Source organism: Echinops telfairi, unplaced genomic scaffold (genome assembly GCF_000313985.2).
Source record: "Echinops telfairi isolate 266 unplaced genomic scaffold, ASM31398v2 ScPeMD7_5868;HRSCAF=6743_1, whole genome shotgun sequence".
NCBI classification, from domain to species: domain Eukaryota; kingdom Metazoa; phylum Chordata; class Mammalia; order Afrosoricida; family Tenrecidae; genus Echinops; species Echinops telfairi.
The window spans coordinates 832,232-853,501 of NW_022109768.1; the positions used below are offsets into that span (position 1 = coordinate 832,232).

The 21,270-nt window shown below is 39.5% G+C and overlaps 2 protein-coding genes across 3 annotated transcripts in view; one reads left to right on the forward strand and one right to left on the reverse strand.

The window, feature by feature from the left end:
• The window catches only part of CTSO (cathepsin O), a 30,509-nt gene extending 22,632 nt beyond the window's left edge, over positions 1–7,877 (forward strand). Inside the window, exons 6-8 of the mRNA XM_004708776.2 lie at positions 1,272–1,435; positions 2,170–2,262; positions 3,971–7,877. Coding sequence (XP_004708833.1) covers positions 1,272–1,435; positions 2,170–2,262; positions 3,971–4,005 — 292 coding nt within the window. The 3' untranslated portion in view covers positions 4,006–7,877. The remainder of the gene's footprint in view (positions 1–1,271; positions 1,436–2,169; positions 2,263–3,970) is intronic.
• A 6,825-nt stretch (positions 7,878–14,702) lies between these two features.
• Positions 14,703–21,270, reverse strand: part of TDO2 (tryptophan 2,3-dioxygenase) — a 17,840-nt gene continuing 11,272 nt past the window's right edge. For both annotated transcript variants that reach the window (XM_004708727.2, XM_045295829.1), the window contains exons 8-12: positions 21,072–21,183; positions 19,792–19,849; positions 18,483–18,562; positions 17,754–17,844; positions 14,703–15,256 (exon numbers count right to left, since the gene is read on the reverse strand). In XM_004708727.2, the coding sequence (XP_004708784.1) occupies positions 15,103–15,256; positions 17,754–17,844; positions 18,483–18,562; positions 19,792–19,849; positions 21,072–21,183 (495 nt within the window). In that variant the 3' untranslated portion in view covers positions 14,703–15,102. The remainder of the gene's footprint in view (positions 15,257–17,753; positions 17,845–18,482; positions 18,563–19,791; positions 19,850–21,071; positions 21,184–21,270) is intronic.

The following is a 21,270-nucleotide window of genomic DNA, read 5'->3' on the forward strand; positions in this document are numbered from 1 at the left end:
AGTCTGGCAACTGACTGCCTTCAGGGAGGTAGCTTGACAATCATTTATCAAATATGTCCTAAGTCTAACATATTTGGGGGAGACATTGGGAGAAATCTTACTGTTTCCCACAGTTATGGCCTTGGAAACTGTATAGGGCAGTTCTATGAAATCCTTTAGGGTTGATACGATCATAATGGACTGCATTATAAGGGCTATTAAAATGGATAAAGCCTAACATAAGTCTTTATCAATAAATGTCCATGTGTGAAAGCAAAGCACTGTATCCTTTGCATCTTAAAAACTCTACCACCTCTTTCTTTGGCATTTTAATATTTCTTCTGTTATATGATTATGTTAACCATTTAAAAAATCATTTTATTGGGTGCTCTTACAGCTTTATAACAATCCATGCATCCATTGTGTCAAGCACATTTGTACATATGTGCCAGCATCTTTTTCAAAACATTTTCTTTCTACTTAAGCCCTTGGTATCAGCTCCTCATTTCTTCTGTCCCGCCCCCACTCTCCCAACCTCATGAACCCTTGACAAATTATAAATTATTATTGCATTCATATCTTACACCATCCTCTATCTCTCTTCACCCATGTTTCTGTTGTTCATCAGCCTGGGGGCGGGGGCAGGTGGGTTAATATGTCGATCATTGTGATCAGTTCCTCCTTTCTCCCTATGTTAACCATTTCAGGTAGTGTGTCCATATAATTTCTACAACCACAAAATAAATTGGTTGGTATCTTGATTCTCACATGGTATTTCAGAGATAATACGATGCTTTTAAGTATCTAGTTTTACTTCTGATCTTATCAAACTGATCTGTATATTTTAGATAAGAGCTTTGCAGCTTCACAACTTCATTTCTCATCTTCCTGAGGTGCTGAGCTCCAGCCTATCAGATCCATGCAGCTTCATGCAGAAGGGCGGTGTGTTGCTTTTGGGAAATCGTCTCAACAAAGACATGGCACTAATTCCCTTCTTCTTGCTGTCTGAATATGGCTGGAACTCTTGCGTCCATCTTGGACCATGCACTGATTTGGGGAACAGAATCCTCACGTTGCAGAAAATAATATAGAAAGAACTTGTGTGTCTCATGACAACCTTGATCTCTTACTAGCGTTGGACTCCCAAAAGCCCACATTTCTAGCATCCAATTTTTAGCTGTTTTGTAATTGCAACCAAACCTCCTCCTAAAGGCCCCCTTTAAAAATATTTTAATGTAACACAGACAAAGAAATACACGTACGCATTAATCAAATGATTCCTTTTTTGGTAGTGACCAGGAAGATGAAATGGCAAAAGCGCTTCTTACTTTTGGCCCTTTAGTGGTTGTAGTAGATGCCGTGAGCTGGCAGGATTACCTGGGAGGCATAATCCAGCATCATTGCTCGAGTGGAGAAGCTAATCATGCAGTTCTTGTAACTGGCTTTGATAAAACAGGTATGTGCTGATTACTTTCCAACTTGAAACTGATTGCTAAATGATCGATATTTTCTTACAGTGGTGTAACTTGAGCCTTCCCTGCTTTTCAGTAGACTTATAGATGTAAATGCAAAGTTCTATCTGTATATTTTTGTGGATATCTTGGTTAAATGATGACAGTCTGGATTTAAACTCCATGCATTTTCCATCTGTGATGTTTGAGATAGTTATTGGAAAAAAACCATGCTTATATTTTTATTGTACATTTCTAGGAGTTTCCCCCCTAATTCTCTAGAAATGTGTGTCTCTTCATTTTATGTAGTGCCCTCTTTAATAAGGGAAATTAATTTAAACATACACAAGGGAGCTTCAGAAAATTTGAGGAAAAATTCCATTATCTTTTCTTATGCACCCTGTACACTCTACCTATCAATGGGTATATTTGCACCAAAGGTGAATATTCATGTATTAATATTCTGTATCAAGCTTATATTTAGTTGTGGGTCTGCTCCCATTGAAAATTCTGCTATATGTTATTTTCATTTTCCCATTAACTTTTTGAAGCCCCTTGTATTTCTTCTGTGTAGAATGTTATGCCACCTATAACTAATTTCCTGAGCAATTTTTAAGTTAGAAATGCATTTTTATCCTTTTTCAGAACTGCAATATTTATTTTTTAAAAACAAAGTTTAAAGATGCATATGCATTCACGAATATGAATGTTACAGTGTTTGTTACCATTTGTTCCACAGGAAGTATTCCATATTGGATAGTCCGGAACTCATGGGGAAATTCATGGGGAGTGGATGGCTATGCCCATGTAAAAATGGGAGCTAATGTTTGTGGTAGGTAATAAATTTATATATTTTAAATCCAGGCTAAAAATCGAGAGAAACTCTTTGAGAGTATTAAAATGATTAAATTGTCAGTTTACAATAGGGTTCCTATATACTGACAATTGACTATGATTTTAACAACAGTAATTTCCATCTTTTAATCAATGAATAAAATTTAAAAGTAGTTTTAAAGAAAACTATTGCACATTTTCATGTTTTAAAATACTCCCAGAAGAGGGATGTCTGATTAGTAAGAACAAATAAAATATAATGAGCACAGCTTATAAAACACAATAATAATTTATCAATGCTGTCTAATTCAAAATCTTGGTAAACATCCCATTTAGGTGGCTGAATTTTCCAGAATGCCTTTTAGTTCCAAATTTGAATTTTAAATCTGTGTACATTGAATTTTATTTGCATGTTATGCAGAAATTTAGCAAGATTATCAAGAATCACACTTTCATTAGAATCAAAGTAATCCTTCAGTTGACTAATCTAAGTATTAAAATTGTTCCTAAGGTATTTATATGTCCCTTGTCACATAGAAAATCTTAACACTATGTCCACTAGAAATCAGAGACATAAACAAATACAAAAAGTGCTGAATAACAAGCTTGCAAAAATAAGAAAACATTAACCAAACACCATTTAAATGTGGGGTTGAAGCTGTATTTTAAAAACTTGGTTAAGTTTTCTCAAGTAAGCTAGACCCAAGCTGACGTTAGATATTTAAGCAATCCCTTTATTTTTTGTTACAAATTATTCTAACATATATCCAACTCTTAAAAATTAAACCTTTCAGATTGTGAGAATAATAAAACATCTGAAATATTTATGTTTGACCTATTGACTATTAAAGAAGCTTCTCAGAAATCTCATTGCCATCAAGTCAGTTACAAAAATTAAACTTTTTATAATGGAGACATCATTGTAAAGTATCGTTCACCCTTGGGCTTCAGCAACCAACAACCAACGATCCTGGGACCCACTGTCTAGTGTTCCTGCCGATAGAGAGATGGACAGCCACCATCAGAATGCCATCAGCCATAGGCTAGCCAGGGGCCTGTGCCGCAGTTTTACCACTGGGGCTAAGTCATGAGACTTCTTGAATCCTCTCAGTTGAGGAATCAATTATTTTTGGTTTGCTTGTTGGTTGTGTTTGTTTTTTTAATGAGAAGCCTATAAACTATCATTTATTTTGGGGGACTTGGTTCACCAGCCTTAGCTCATGTGATACACAAGAAGGGCCAACCTGAAATCACCTATGTAGGACAGAGTAGAACTGTCCCTCTGGGTTTCTGAGACTGCACTTCTCTATAGGACTAGAAAAGTTCGTTACAAAACAAAAACACCAGTGGTGAGTCCATTGGGGAGAGCTGTGTCATCATCTATTTCTGTAATACTACGCCCTTAGGAGCCAGCAGCAGCTCCGGAAGAAAGACTGGGCTGGGCTCTCTACTCCCAGAAACCGTGACACGCTCAGAAATCCACCGGGGTAACGATGAGTCAGCATTAACTCGATGATGGCAGTGAGCTTTTTTAGAAACCATTGAGACAGTTGTGTTCTTTTCTGTGGGAGTTGAAATCCACCCAAAGACACCCAGCAGCCAAGTAACTACTGTCTAATCACCTGATAAAGTAGGATCCATTGAATGACGTCTAAAGAGGGCATAGCCTAATGCTAACAATTTCCTTTTTCTTTTTTCCCTTTTAGGAATTGCAGAGTGTGTTTCTACTGTATATGTGTGATAGCTGAGGCCTATCAAGAGACAGAAAAATTAAACTTTTTTTAATGGAGACATCATTGTAAAGTATCGTTCACCCTTGGACTTCAGCAACCAATAACCAACGATCCTGGGATCCACTGTCCAGTGTTCCTGCCGATAGAGGGACGGACAGCCACCGTCAGAATGTCATCAATCATAGGCTAGCCAGGGGCCTGTGCCGCAGTTTTACCACTGGGGCTAAGTCATGAGACTTCTTGAATCCTCTCAGTTGAGGAGTCAATTATTTTCAGTTTTCTTGTTGGTTGTGTTTGTTTGTTTAATGAGAAGCTTTGAAGTATCATTTCCTTTGGGGGATTTTATACACCAGCCTCAGCTCACCTGGTATACAAGAAGGGCCAACCTGAAATTAGATGTGCCTTTCAGGTATAGTAGCGGGCTACAAGGTGGAATATTGTAAAAATGTTGAACTATCAGTTGTCTTAACTCAAGCAGATGTTGCTAACCCCTTGTACTGCAGAGAGATCATGTGGAAGGAAATAAAAGTACAAAATGGCTTTTTCAGAGGAACGATGAATTGGATTACAATTATTCACCAAGAGAGCACGTGCCTGATGAGGAACTAAAATTAGCTTTGCTTGAACGATGCACTGTTGCCTTCCTTTGCTCTAAGACTTTGTCAACACAAGCAGCTCACCTTTATGGTCTGTTTCTTATCTTTCGGCACTACCTCTTTTAAGATCCAAGCAGCCCTGGTGCCACAGTGGTTGCATACAAGAAAGTACTTTATTGCTAATCAGAAGGTTAGGAACTTGATGCTGCCGCCTGCTTCCAGGTGGAAAGATGTGGCCCTGTGATGCCAGCAGAGCTATAGCTTTGGAAGCCTGATGGGTCCGTTACATTCGCACTTAATAGTGTGAGGTGTTGGAATCAACTGGTTGGAATTGAGTTTGGTTTTCATTTGATCGTTTAAAATCCAGTCCCTTTGTCTGGCACAGGTGCAACCCAGGTGAAATTGGACACTGCAGAGAAGTTAATAAGCACAAGTGTATGTTCACATACCTCAGTTACTCTAAGCTGGTGCATATCTTGCTTACAGATTAAACATTCCCTGGGTTCAACTAAAATGTGCGACCTTTCAAAATCCTACTTAGTCACCCAGTCTGTGTTCTCTCTTGCCTTGTTAATTCCATAAGTGATTTCTAGCTGCTAAGCCATGGCTGCAGATTCGCTAGCTTTCTCACTAGCGATCCATCGTCTTGTGTGCCTGAAAGGACATTTTGTGCTGATCATGCTAGGGAACTGGAAAACCAGTTCTTTCAGGCTTGGCAGAGCAAAAATTCCAGAGCAGAAGATCTGATCTGCTTTAATATAAGCACAACCATACTGAATGTGTTAAAAGGAAAGAATTTTAGCTATTCAAATGTGAATAGGTTTTCCAAAAGCTCATGGTTGATTTTTAATGTAGACAATCGTAACAGAAATGAAACAAATAATTTAAGGATGTTCCATTTATCCTTTCCCATTTAGTTTTTTTTTTTAATCCCTGTTATTAGAAAAAGAAAATTAAGGACAAATTACCCTATCTTCTTCCTTATACTAGCTAGAAGCAATCTCAAAAGAATGTCAACTCAGCGTTTGGTATGCCCTAGGAAAACAAACATGAGCATTGTAATTAATGAATGCTCAAAAACAAACATGAGCATTGTAATTAATGAGTGCTCAAAAACAAACATGAGCATTGTAATTAATGAGTGCTCAAATTCCCGTGTACGCCAGGAAAGAAGTCTGTTTTGGTTATTGTAATTTCTAAGGGATGGATATGCATACTCTCCTGTTGAAGTCTTTGTTCAGTTACTGACGTTTTGGTTATTGTAATTTCTGAGGGATGGATATACATACTCTCCTGTTGAAGTCTTTGTTCAGTTACTGACGTTCTTTTGTCGTGCTTTTTCAATTACTGGAGGATTTTTAAAATTTCAAACTGATTAATACTATCAGCTATTTCGGATTTTGACATTTACAATCAAAGCGTTTAGATTATCCTTGAGTGAAAACGTGTCTGTCCAAAATGTATGACTTAAATGTTATCAGCCCAAATGTTAATATACTTTAATATGCTATGTTAATATAATTCACACAGGGCATTTAAATCTTTTTCCCCAAATCGATATGCCGTATATACTCGTGTTTATACACGAGTTTTTCAGCACATTTTTAATGCCGTTTTTGCGGTAAAAGTAGGTGCCTCCGCTGATATTCGGGTCAGCTTACACTCAAGTGGTATACGGTATCTAGCGTTGGTTTTCTCCACAGACACCTTAACCTGAATATTTCCAAAACCTTATCCATCCTCTCCCACGTTCCCACCAAAGGACTGGAAGAGAGAAAGGCTCCTCGAGTCCCTATTTCAGTTGTCAGTAGCATCAGCATGGTGTAAGCATCTATATAAGTTGGAGAAAATCTTAGATAGTTAATCAGGTCAACTATACCTTCATAATCTATCACTAAATAATGTATCCCCTCTCCATTTCTACTGCCCATTCTCAGCTGAATGCTCTTTAGTACACCTCCGCGCACGCTTCATCAGTCTGCCTCCTGAACTCCTACACGACCCTCACAAAGGATAGTCCTCCGACCAGCGACATCACTTCATCTGGGGACTTGTGGAAGCAATTCTCAGGCCCCACCCCAAACCTGCTGAGTCCGCAACTCTGTTTTAATAAGTCTTCCAAGTATTTCTGTTGTATGCTATTGAAACTAATCTACCAAATTTTCACTGTATTTGCATTTCTAAATAATAATAATGTCACCTTATTTCCTCATCTCACACCATTCCCGGGCTCCCCATTGACTAAACAGGCACACTCTGTGATAGCTTTCTTGAAGAAGCCATTTGCCACCTTCTCAACTAAATGCTTCTCAGTTGCTACTATTCCACATAGACATTTCACATGTTCCAGCCATAGCAAGAGTTCCCTGGGTGAAGGGAGACAAGTGCTTAACATCACCTAGAACCACTACATGGCATCATTTCTTAATACCAATTAAGGTCTTTTATAGTATTTCTCTTCTAAGAGTTCCAGGGAGCTTTTTAAAAAACAGAAAAGGAGGCTGGGGGCAAAGAACTGGTTCCAACCAAATCAACCAGCTTTCATATGTATAGATTTGGCCAACTTACCCTTTTGATGAATTATTGCTCCTGGGAGGAATTCTGCCATTTTATCTTCCCCAAAACTATCTTCAGGCCACAAAAATCCTGAAATCATGCAAAGAGCCTCCCCAAACGACCCATTTTACTTTGCCCCATCAGTAACAGAGTCCTTTCCATAGGTAGACCCTGGGTCAAGTTTCCCTTCTTAGGTGAACCTGTATGGCTGTTATTTGAGGGACCATCTTGGTGATTCAGGTCTCAATATGGTCCTTTGATAGGCCAACCAATAAAACCACTTTGCATCTGTAAGACCTACTGAGCAAGACCTGGGAGACTGAAGTTATTTTGGCAAGGAATCCAGGAGTCCTGCCTCAGTATCCAGAAGAGGGTCTGTCTGGGGCATAGTAGGGCCTGGGAAAGAGGTGGCACCCAATGGAGATTTTAAGGGCCTCCTCCCAGTTTCAATACTTGGAACTCCATCTGGACTCAACATCCACCTCAAACCATGATTGAAGAGCCTTGGTTTTTGGGGTAAGTGACATGGAGGATGGCTCTGTAATTCAGCTGAAGCCAGCATGTCAGTGGGATCTGTGTTGAGGATTTGAAATTGAAGGCAGTATTTAAAGAAGGTTTTAGGACGGTAAATGCTGGGCTGTTTGATTAGTCTACCCTTGGCTTTGTGGTTTCTATTTTAATTTGATTAGTCATTTGGATCAAATAAACCATTCTGGTTTTGTTTTGTTGTTTGTTTTGTTTGGTAAGATTTATTCATAGCATCATTGAGGTTATTCCTGAGTATTTATCCCTAGGATGTATCTTAAAGAATTCGAGTAAATTTGGCTATGGTCCAATGAAGAAAAAATCATCTTGTGTAGCACAGCCTGGCCCAGTACCACGTGAAGGACTGCTAAACTGGGTTCTCTAGAGATACAAAACTAGGTCACATATAAAAGTAGAGAAGTTTATGCCGAGAAAAGAATTTATCACAAGAGAACAGCCTACACAGAAAGAAAAGGACCCAGTCTAACGTAGTTCATGGGTCCAATGTGTGAAGGTGCTTTCCAACTCCCACAGCCGCAGGGCCTGCTAGCCAAAGCAGCAGGAGGTAGAAGGCAGAGGTGTGGTGGAGCATACCAGGGCCTGGTGATGCTTGGTAAGGAGGTGCAGGAGGACCTGGCAGCACCGCATGGCAATGGAAGTTGGCAGAATCTGGTAGCAACCCACGCAGGCAGTCCAGGCACGAAGGGAAGAAGAAAGAAAAAGCCGTTCTCCACGGTCTTATACAGAAAGCACGACCATTCCCTCCACCTTCCCCATCCCCAGCCTCTATCCCCCACCCCCAAAAAAAAACAAACCCCAAAACCAAGAGCCATGAGAAGGTTTCAAATCTACCAGGTGCTCTGTGGGGCAAAGATGGAGCTTTCGAATCCCATAAAGAGATATAGCCTTGGAAACCCACAGGAGCAGTTCTACTCTGCCCTACAGGGTCCCTGTGGGTCAGAATCAACTTGATGACAGTTTGGTTTTGATTTTTTGTGTGTTGAGTATCTTATGGACATCAGAGGAAAATTCCTGATTTAGATAAGGCCAGAGAAGAAGCACAGAAATGTCATGATTTGCAACACAGCAACGAATACTTGATGTGATTGTTCTACTTCAGGACCAAGGCTTAAATCCAACTATAGATTAGGGTCTTTGGGGGGTGGTGAGCAGAGAAGTACAGGTTGTAAGAATTTGCATAAATATAGAGAAATATTCATCAGAAATAAGTAAATGTGGATCAGACTACCTCAATATAAAGACAGCTTGCTGGTAGGCTTAAAAATAGAGTTTCCAAATTGAATGCTTTAAACAAGGTTTGTAATATAAAACAGAAGATATATCAGATAATCATCTGCTTTCTTTTTTCTTTTTAATCATTTTATTAGGAGCTCATACAGCTCTTATCACAATCCATACACACATCAATTGTGTAAAGCGCATTTGTACATTCATTGCCCTCATCATTCTTAAATCATTTCCTCTCCACTTAAGCCCCCGGCATTAGCTCCTCAATCATCTGCTTTCTTTAAAAGACTTTTTATAGTATTCAGGCAATACTGAGTTCCCTGACACTGTTCATACGATAAATGCCATTTTTATTGGACAACATGCTTGAGAAATAGAGAAAAAATTTCAGAAGACAAAAGGAAGCATTGCCAAAAGGCTAGAATGACGTGTAGTGGCCTCCCACACATACAATGGGAGAAACTAAATAATAGTGACGAAAAGAAAAAGCCAAGATTGCAAAGGAAGATGGTAAGGTCTAACACCAAGCAACTTTGCTTCCAGCCACCTTCCAGAGCGGCCACTTCCCTCTTGACATGCCTCAGTGCTCACCTCCTCTCTGGGGTAAAGATTGATCAAAGAAGTCACAAGCAGAGATTTTCTGCAGGCAAAGATACAAGACCTGAATGTAACCTAGTTTTCAGCACACACATGGAAAGCCTACCTCTTACTCTGCTAGAACACTCAACCTTGTCACCAGAGCTCTTTGTTTCCCTGCTAGCAGCTCATAGAAAAGGAGGTTGACTATGGTGACTCGGGTCTCTTGATGACCAGCAAGTTGAATGGCACCTTTTAGAGATCTAACTGATTATTGCCTGATAGTGTGCCCCTCAGAATCAAACAATATCACTCAAAATAAGAGGCCTCCAAATCAATGCACAAATTGGTAACCAAGTATTGAAATGTTGGACTTTTAAAACCCTACTGTTTCATTTTTAATACTCCAGTGCTGCCAGTAAAGGAAAAGGATGGAAGATAATTGTCCAAGATCTGCAAGCCATCCACTAGGAAACGCCCATGATTTATCCTGTTGGAGCCAACCCCCATATCTTGTTCCCCAACTTATCACTTATTTGGTCCTTAAGGCTATCAAAACCTTTCTAAAGTAATAATGGAACACCTTTTTCTGGACATGCGGGTGAGAGTCACCCACGTCTCACTCACTGCTAACGAGTCGATGCTGACTCATAGTGACCCCATAGTGACCCGAGAGGACAGGGTAGAACTTCCCCTTTGTGTAGAAAGCCCTGTCTTTCTTTCAAGGAGCATCTGGTGACTTTGAACTGCCAACCTTACAGATCTCAGCCTAACACATAACCACTATGCCACCAGGGGTCCCAAGACACCCAAGTCGTGACCATTTAATAATGCCTGGAGACTCCAATCTAATGAAAAGTTGAATGGATAAGTAGGACTATTGGAACACCATGTTATATCAAGAGATTCAGGAGGAAAGCCAAGTCAGTGAATGTGTAAGCATCTCAGCACTGGCAGGGGTCTCCACACGGCTGCTCCAGCACCCAGGGCTGCATGGGGTAGGTTCATGTGGCTTCTTCTCAGGGATGTCTTGCAGGAAGTGAGCCCTGCCAGCTGAAGCAGGGAACTGGCCAAGGCAGCTGCACCCTGGTCCGACCATCAGAAAGCAAGAGACCCGAGAACTAGAAAGGTGAGGCTCACTGAGTCATTTATCCCTCTGCCCTTCAATTAACCCCACATGTGTTTATCAGCCAGGTTGGCACAATAAACTACCTACCTCAGGCGTCAATGCAACTGCAGATGTGTGTGCATGTGTGTGTGTGTGTGTGTGTGTGTGTGTGTGTGTGTGTTTGGGTGTAACAATTTACATGCATATAGAGACATGTCAGCCAATCACTATTTACAACTGGCAAGCAAAACTCTAGATTATCTTAATGGGTAGGCTAACACCATCCTAATATATTTAAAGGTTTTCCTGCCTACAACCAAACTGGGAAGTTGGGTTTTTGTTCAAGTGTGAGATACAGAAGCCCTTGAAGGAAAACAGACACCACCACAGAACCACATGATGCCTTGATGTGAGTGTGCACTACAGCCAAGGTTATGATTCCACCACACGCAGAAGAAACCGATATCCACTCCTGCTTTAGAGCAACCAACACCCAAAGAATCATACCAACTGGCAGGTGATCCTTTGAGATGAACTAAAATCTATGTTTAAAAAGACTCCTGCATATTAGCAAGTATGAATGATGAAAAATTGGGGGCTGATATCATAACTATTGGTGCTTTCTATGCCTTATGTATTAAATATACATTCAATTTAAAAATTCTTCCTAAGGGGTTTAATCATGGAGCCCTGGTAGTGTAGTGGTTAAGCCTTGGCCTGTCATCTGCGTGGTCAGCAGTTCAAAATCACCAGCAGCTCCATGGGAGAAAGAGTGGACTTTTTTCTCCTGTAAACAGTTACATGCTCAGAAATCCATAGGGGGTTGCTATGAGTCAGCCTTGGCTCATTGGCCATGAGAGTGATGGGTTTTTGATTAAATATCTTGTGGAATTCTGAATGAGCATTTGTTCTGTTATAATAAAAGACATAATCCTTTTCTTACATTCTACTGTGCCCCTTGGAAAAGTCCTCTTGCAATAATGTTATCTTCCTGTTCCCCAAAAGGATGCCTGGTAGCATAATGGATTGTGTGCTGGGCTGCTAACCACAAAGATGGCAGATGGAAGCCACCCGCCAACTTTCTATTCCCGTGAACGTATAATCTTGGAAATTCACAGGGACAGTCTCCCTCTATCTTAGAAAGTCAATGTGAGTGGGGACCAACTCAAAAACCGTTGAGTTTGGTTTGGTTAGTTCCTGAAATAATGGCACACACAAAAAAGCTCAAGTTTGTTGAATTTTTCATATACCTCCAGGTTCAATACCAGTGGGGATGAGCAACTAAACTGAGTGTCCTGTACTCCCAAATAGCTGATACTCCAAAAAACAACACTCATCTGTTATCAGTCGGTCAATCTGACTTCAGCCCTACATGCACTCCTTGTGCCCTCAAGGCTTGAAGAACAGACAGCTCCCAGCTCCCCCTGTGCCTATTCAGTCTGTTGCACCATGAACCACCCTGATTTTTGCTCAGTTTTCCTATTGAAAAGTGACTTCTGCCCCGCTGAAAATAAGAGGGAGTCAGACAAATTTCAAATACCATAATACTGCTAGATGGCATAATTATTTAAGACACTACCTTCTTTGTATGATTTCCCTTTTAAGGGTTCAGGGGGGCTCAGAGAAAAGGCTGCTGATGAAGAGTTTTTTAATAGTAGAGCAACCAGCTTGTCCTTGCCCACCTATGAAGATGACAATCTTGCTTGCCATAAGTAAAGATGATTTGAAGCACTTGCTGATGAAAATCAAGGACTGCAGCCTTATGGATTGCAACGCAACGTATTGAAAACCAAAATTCTCACAGCTGGACCAATTGACAACACCGTAAGATTGGAGTGAAAGATTTTATTTTGCTAGGATCCACAATCAATGTGTGGAAGCAGCCGCGAAGACATCAAACATGTTACATTGGGCAAATCTGCTGCCCAAGACTTCTTTAAAGTGTTGAGGAGCAAGGATGTCACTTTGACGATTTAGGGGCTCCTGACCCAAGCGGTGGGAGTTTCATTTGCCTTTTATGCACATGTCGTTATATTTAGTGTTGGACATTGAATGAGGAAGATCAAAAGAGAATCGGTGCATTTGAATTATGGTGTTGGTGAAGAATGTTGAAAGTGCCATGTATTTGTACAAGGGCAAACAAATCTGTCTTGGAATAAGTAACAGCCAGAATCCTCCTTAGAGACTTCATCTTACATAACTTCGGACATGTTTGTTGTCAGCTGAGGCAAGTCCCATAAAGTTCATGTCTAATCAAAATTCTTACATTTATCAATAGAAGGGGAGCCAAAAAAAAAAAAAAGAGGAAGAGCCCCGATGCCGTGGATTGATATGGCGGCTGCAACAATGAACTCAAACATAAAAACAATTTTAGGGTTGGCATTGGACCAGGCTATATTTCCTTCCATATATGTAGGGTCACAATGGGTCTCAGACCACTAACAACAGTCACATTTAACATATAGATGTAAAGAAATAAATGAAATAAATGATAGCATGAGGAAGATGCATTTCTTCGAAGATTGCAAAACACTATTCATCTATGTTCAAAATGTTGAAGAAATCTAACCTATACTGCTTTGTGTTACATGAAATACCAAAAGCTTGTAAGTCTGGGACAGATATAGAGAATCACTGCCTTCCAGTTGATTGTGACTCAAAGTGACCCTGTAAGAAGCTGAGGTAGCTTACTGTGTCAACCTGGCCGATAAACACAGGTGGGGTTAATTGAAGGGTGGAGGGATAAATGGCTCCGTGAGCCTCACCTTTCTAGTTCTCGGATCTCTTGCTTTGTGATGGCCAGACCAGGGTGCAGCTGCCTTACCAGGGTGCAGCTGCCTTAGCAGTTCCCTGCTTCAGCTGGCAAGGCTGACTTCCTGCAAGACATCCCCAAAGAGAAGCCACATGGACCTACCCCGATGCAGCCCTGGGTGCTGGAGCAGCCCTGTGGAGACCCCTGCCAGTGCTGAGCTGTTTACATCCTCACTGTCTCAGCTTTCCTCCTGCAGTTGGCATCATTGCGTGTGTTTTGTGAGATGGAGGAGGACTTTGTGGATTGGTGTTGGACATATGGATCAATGTTGAACTTGTGGGCTTGGGCGGCACTGGGTTGGAATGTTTTCTTGATGCACACTTAACCTTTATATAAAACTCTCTCTTATACATGAGTTTCTGTGGATTTGTTTCTCTAAAGTACCCAGACTAACACAGGCTCTAAGGGGGAAAGTGTTCTGGAGCAGAGTAAAGTCATTAGTATGAAAAGACCCAGGGTTTTCACTCATGCTTGTTATTTCAAGGTGAGTTCTTTGAATACTTGCCTCTGTATTTTCTCAGCTTAACCACCATCTGATACTATGTGTATGCATACATAAGCACAAAAGTAATGTCAACAAAAACCATTAAATTTAATTTAGAGACATACAACACTAGACAAGTGACAACATTTTAGAGACAAACAACATGAGACAAATGACAACATTTTCCTTATCGTAATTAAACTCTATAATTGGAAGACCAGAGAATCATTCTTTTCCATCAAGAACTTGTTGCCCCCTAGGCTAATTACTTACCCTAAGTCAAAATTGGTGTGCATTTTACTCTCTTGAATGATATTATAAACCCTTTCCATAATAGAGATGTATGAGCCAATATTAGAAATAAAGTTTTTTTTAAAAGATAAATAGAGCTCATGTCTCATCCGAATTCTTAGTCTATTAATTTTTATTAAAAATAAATCAGATCGTGGATTCGTCTGTCTACATCTGCTTTCTTCTGATAAGGATATTCTGTGTAGAGACTGGCTACTCACCCTGCTCACTCCACAAACACAGAGCTCGGGAAAGAGCTCTACTGCACTCCATGCAGCCAAAGGAACTAGAGGATGTGACTCAGCCCGAGGAAAGAACGGGTCTGAGGGAGAAAGCTGACACTGTCTACTCCTATGAAGATGTAAACGGCCCCAGAGACCCAAAGGTGTCCTATAAGATTGATATGAGTCTGAATCATCTCAGAGGCAGTGAGCTTGGTTTGGGAGTTAGACAAAACTCGAATTGCCAAGCATTCCAGCAATTAAAAGTAATGTTTCAAAAACAATACGTGACAAAAAACTGATTTTTATTATTTATAAAATTTAATAGAATAAAGGCACTGTATAAAATAATTTTATTGCATAAAAGATTGAAATAGCTGGTTTAGAATCATAAAGTTTAAAATGATGAAAAAACATTACATTAAGGGAATAAGTAGAGAATCAGGAGAATAAAATTTTAATAGAATAATGCTTTATGTACAATGTTATGATCTACCTGAATTATTTCTGCTCAATCTTATCTCAAATTTGATCAGATTTAATCAGAACATTACAGTGCTTCAGTATGTACACACATAGTCACTATATGTATATCTGTCTATTAGGGACATTTATGGGCTCATGAGAACGTCGAGAAAGATACATACAGTGTGAAAGAATTGCTCTTCACAGGCTTTGCAGATGATTTTTAGTCCGATTCATCACTACTGAAGTATGAGCTGTCACAGTACTCAGCTGTGTAGAGGAACTTATGAATGATCGGGTTCATCTTCGGTATCCAGTGTCTTGGAACCAGATAGGTTGAAAGGTTAAATAGATCTACAAACACCTTGTACCTGTCACTGGACAAAAGGACATATACAGACATTTTAGACTCATCAACAGGAAATACCTATGTTTATATTTTTCATGAGTGATTAATATTCAATGTTATATTAAACATTATTCATTTATGCATAGATCTTATATGTAGGGGATGCAGCAGCTAAGTGTACTCCAGTCCTTAAAAATGCTTAACAGTGCAAACCCACCCAATGTCTCCATGGGAAAAAGACCTGGGAATGAGCTTCCCCAAAGATCCCAGCCAAGAAAACTCATCACTGGGGAACAGCTTCACTGTCATATGGAGTTGCTATGAGTTGGATTGAATTATGTAATATTAGCATTAAGCTTGCGGTTTTTTTATTACTTCCTCTCCAAAGTCCATGCCCATATGAGTATTGTGTGTTTGCTTGATATAGGCCAGTCTGATCTTGCTTGGAACCTAGAGTTGTATTATTGTCATGCTGCTGTCAGAGATAAGAATATGTCCTCATTATCGAATTGTGTATGATAGAAGGCAAACTAATGAATTTAAAGCATATAAATGTCTTCATTGTTCATTGAGAAATATTTCTCAACAGCAAAGTGCTTGAAAAATAGCTGCCATGATGGCTTAACACACTGAAAAAGTCATATTGATAACGCATATCTAGAAAAGTTTTTAAGTTTGCTTTGGTGTTTGATAATCAATTATTTTTTAACAATATTCAGTCTTATTGAGTAAGAACATTATCCTATACCTCAAATAGATCTAGGTTCAAATCTTCATGCTCACCGTACACAATCATTGTGAACTTGGATCCATTTTTAAAACGTTCAGTGCCTTTGTTTCTTACTGTGTAAGATATCGACTACAATTCCTTCTTTCTTGACCTGAGGGCTAAGTCAGATGAGGGTGCACTGGAAATCATCCCCTCATGGTGATTATGCCCACTACCACTCCTAGGCTTATTTTTGTGCTACTATCTTCTATTTCGTGTGTTTTTCAGAGAAAGAGAACCTGTAAATATGGTAAAAATTAAACTAGTGAATTAAAAAAATAAATTAAAATAAAATAAATTAAAAAAATAAAAAAACTCTCAGAGAGTTAAAATAAAAACTGGTGGACATTAAAGCTAATGAATTTTTAAAAATCAGTAAATCAGGTGGTAAGACAGGAGTGAAAATAATGTGAATATTCAGCTCATTGGTGAGCTGATGATGCTTTCCCTAGGGTACCGACAACTTTTCCAACATGCCCCAATATTTCTCCCTTCCTTCCTTTCTTCCTTCCAGTAAATCTGTCTGTCTAGTTGTCAGTGTGTGAAGATTAAACAAAATGATGAATGAAAATATCCTAGAAAGCATGCTAGCATGTTTGATGTCATATATTCATAGCTCAATAGATGTTGAGCACTTTACTACGAAACAGATTGGTGTTGTGAACCAACCCAGCGACTCAGTGGCAGAAAGAGGTGGCTCTGGTCGTTCACAAAGTGATGCAGCCTTAGAAACCCGGTCGGACAATTCTACTCTGTCCTGTAGGGTCCCTGAGGGTGAGAAATAGGTCCACTGAGAGCTCTTGAATTTTGGTGACATCTGAACACTATGAAAATGTCATTTTATGATGAAAATGGAAGTGGTTTTTGGAATATGAGTCATAACAAAAGAGTCATATCAGGAACCAATATATGAGGAAATATTTTTAGATGGGTTATTCAAGTCATTGTGAGAATATTTATGAAATTTAATGATAGACGCTTTCATCTAATCAAATTCTTAGTAAGAATGAGTCGAAGAAAAAAAAAGGAATGAACAGAAGACACTTCTGCCTAGATGTAACCAATATTAACTCCTTAATTTTCTCTCAGGTCATTCAGCCATTGTCCAGGTCAAATGATGAACTTTAGCAATTAATGGTTTTATATAAAGAGTTTCAATGGTTCAAATTTATAACAAACAGCAGAAATAACAATAAAATGTTGTCACATCATGTCCAATTCGTGACCACTCCTGTGTGTCATAATATAACACTGCCATGTAAGGTTGTCAATGACTGGCTTTATTTTTATTTTTTTGCAAGTGAACCACTAGGTCTTTCTTCCAAAGTGTCTCTGGGAGTCCTTGAACTCACAACATCTTGTTTAGCAGAGGAGCGCATCAACCATGTAGATTGGCCAGAGATTTCCTAACATCTTTAAACCAAACTCACTGCCATCAAGTTGATGCCAACTCATATTGACTCTGTAGGGCACGGTAGAAATGCCCCTGTGAGCTTCCTGGGCTGTAGCTCTTTATGGGAGTAGAAAGCCCCATCTTTTCCCCAAGGAGTGGCTGGAGGTTTGAAACTGCTGACCAATGTTTAACCACTATACCACCAGGGGTTCTGTAACATCTTAATTGAACCATAAATATGTCTTGGGAAGTTCAGATAGAAGGAAATTTAAATGACTTTTCTCTAGAAAATGCTGGATTATATGGGAAACAAAGAAATGGGGACTCTCCCCAAGAGGAGAGGGTGGACTGTCCAGGTCTTACCTCACAGTTGAGCGCAGATAGTGATAGCCCGAGGATCCCCCAGTGCCAGCCTTGCTGCCCAGCATTCTGTGCACCATGCACACGTGGTTATCTACGCAAACACAAACATTATTCCATGGAGAGTGTTCTGTCAGTTCCTACGTGTTCTCCAAACAAGGGGTTGTAATGATTCTTGCTTCTGAACAAAGTAGCCACAGGGAAGGTTCATGTGTGAGAGCCTAATGAGGTTGTTAAGGTGCCTGACACCTCACTTAATTCAGTTGTGTGCATGTTACACCATTCCACATGGCTTTGAGCTTGTGAGCACAATCGGGCTACGCAGACCACCTTATGACTTTATTGAGCCCTTAGCGCGTTGGCAGTGCGTTCCTCAAATAAAATCAGATAACTGAGTCTATTTTGCAACTGCATTGACATAAAAGCAAGAATCTTAGTATCAAATGTGAGCATTGCTTTACTTCGACCTAAAATTCATTTTCTTCTTTCTGATTTAAAATAAACTTAAAAGACTCATGGTCCCTCACGCGTATTGTGTGCTCTAGGCACGGGGTTTACTGTGTTAACCAGGTTATGGCTTAGAAATGCCAGGCAGGTTTTAAAAGTGGGGAGGGGGGCTAGCCAGAGACGACTCAACTCCCCGTCACAGAGAGAAATGAAAGCAAACAGGAAGGAAAGGGAACTAACAGGGCGATGGGCTGGTGGGGGCAGGTGGAGGAGAGGGGGACTCACATCTCCATTTGGTCATGAGTGAGTCTATATCCATTAGGGAAGTCAGCAGCTGGAAAGGGATCTGGAATCTCGGCTCTTCCCTAAAGGGATGAAACAAATCTATTCAGATAAATGCACAGCGTTAGAAAGAACATGTATTGCATACTTAGTCCTTGTTGCCTCTTAGGTCCTGGGCAGTTGTAGACTACCACACGCAGCATAGAGTATCAATGAAAAGGCAGGCATATGTTTTTCCAGCCAGCAATAATCCAACACAGAGACAAGGAATTTTTTTATTACCTATCTCGATTTTTCCCCTCCTTATTTATGTAATGCTCAAGTCCCTGGGTACATTTTAAGTTTAGGACACAAAGCTTGAATAGCTGACATTTAGGAAGAGTTTAGGAAAATAACAAAAATATTTTTGTGAAGAAACCTATTAGGGAGGATAAAAATAAATAAATTCAAAGAATGAAATATGATCCAGTAAACAGGTATCTGAAGCCCTTTTTGCTAGTGTGCTATCCATTGTTCCTTTATATTGAAATCAAAATGAAACTGGCACACTTGTGAAGTAGGTGGACATTTGAGGGATACCTCAAACACTTTAGCTGGGAAAAGCATTTTCTATGAAATTCCTACTAACACTAATGATTATAAGGTGATTCCCCTTTATCCACAAAAGGAAAAACCTTACAATATGGTTGAAAGGCAAAATATATTTTGTGACTGAGTTTCTGAGACAAAATAAGCCTTAACTCATTAGGAAACTGTGGGTTTCACAATAAACCCCAAACGCCATTGAGCCCATTCCAACCCATTAAAGCAAAACTCACTGCAGTTGAGTCAAAGCGATTGATAGTGACCCGATAGGACTGGGTGGAACTGCCCTGGTGGGTTTCCAAAACTAACTCATTAAGGGAACAGGAAGCCTGTCTTTCTTCCGAAGAGCAGCTGGTTGCTCTGAACCATTGACTTCCCAGTTAGCAACCATAAGGCAGAGAGCAAGCAACCTCATTTTTCTCTCGTGGAGTGGCTGGTGGGTTTGAACTGCTGACCTTGCAGTTAGCAGCCCAATGTGTAACCCAGAGTGCAAGCAGGACTCTGTATGTCACATGATACCGTGTAGAATTTCATTAAAAGAATATCTAATGGATGTGTGTTTTTTTCAACCTAATATAGGGATAAGTTACAACCTTTCTGTTTCCTCTTAAAACTAAGTGACGGTAATAAACTATGGATGCAGCTTATAAACTTTATACTTGTTGTATTATCTATGATTTCATATTCAATTTCAACTTTTGCATCCCTTTTTCTGCTTGGCTTTTACCTGTAAAAATATATCATCAGTGCCCCCTGAAGTGCTCGGTATGACAGCCGTCTTTCACCTGCAAAACACATAGTATTTTCATTTAATGGCAACATTACCTTTAATAATTAAATGCTCTATATTATTTAGAAAACAACGGGATTTTATTTTAAATTGCTATTCTTAGCTTGCATCTGAAAACCTCTAATTTGATATTATATTTTAAATGCAAGCTGTATCTCTAAGGAGCCCTGGTGACATGATGGCCCACGCATCGAACTGCTAACCACAAGGTCAACAATTCAAACCAATCAGCTGCTACACAAGTAAATGTTGAGGCTGTCCACTTTGTAAAGGTTTAAAGATGCACAAGCCCAAAGGGCAGTCTGTTCTTTCCTATAGGGCTCCTATAACCCAGAGTCCGCTCAATGGCCGTAAGTTCGGTTTTGGGTTCAACCTATATCTGATAACAACAATGACTAAAATGTTAAGTATATATAATAGGATGTAGAAAATACTTATGGGAAAAACTTCACTTGAAAGGTAATTTCTCGAATTGCCTTAGATGTTTTCAAGAGTGTTTTAAATTCACTTAGATAAAGTTACATAGTTTGCTTGGCTTCAAGGTGCATAAATATGACCTAAAATCCTACGTGTGCTCTTATAAACACTTTTATACCTAGCTGCAGAGAAAAATAACACTTGGCCACTCCTTAAGTTGTTCTTAGGGTTTGGTTTGGTTTTTTGCCCACCTACAGTGCAAACAACTTGAGCACATCTGTGCTTCCACCCACCCAACTACTCTACACAAGAAAGGTCCCGACAACCTGCTTCCATTATGACTACGACCAAGAAAACACTGAAATAGTTGTATCCTGAAATGCATGGGTCACCGGGAGTTGGAATTGACTCAACACTATCAAACATTAGCAATAATAACCAAAGCCTAAAAAAATACTCTTTCCGGTCTACTTGTGAAACTTATTTTCTCCAAAAAGCCAACTTTGTCCTCATACTACAGTAGTCCATTCCCCTTCCTGCCTCTACTGTCCTACCTACAATTATACATATCATCTTTCACTTTTTAGTCGCCTATAAACAACTTGACAATAAATATGTTATATTTATCTTGGTTTTCCTAATACCTGGTATGTACCATGAAAAAAGATTTATAAATGTCTTCAAAATAAACTGAACATAAACACCTAATACAAGTTCAATTTTCATTCTATTTTCCCAAATAATTTTAGATAGCCTTAGATAATTATATTTTAATGTCATATTCATCAACTTCATCCTACCTTTACTGAGAAGATGTTCATGACGTTTCTCATCAAATAAGGACAGTAACACCTCTTTGTGTTTCTGAAATTCAGCCATTTGCTCCTCTTTTTCCTCCGATGTTTCTTTAGCCTGTGAAGGAGAGTGCACTAAGCTCCCAAGGAGGAATCGTTTCTTAAGTCGTAAATATTCATGAATGATCAATCATTATTGCTACGA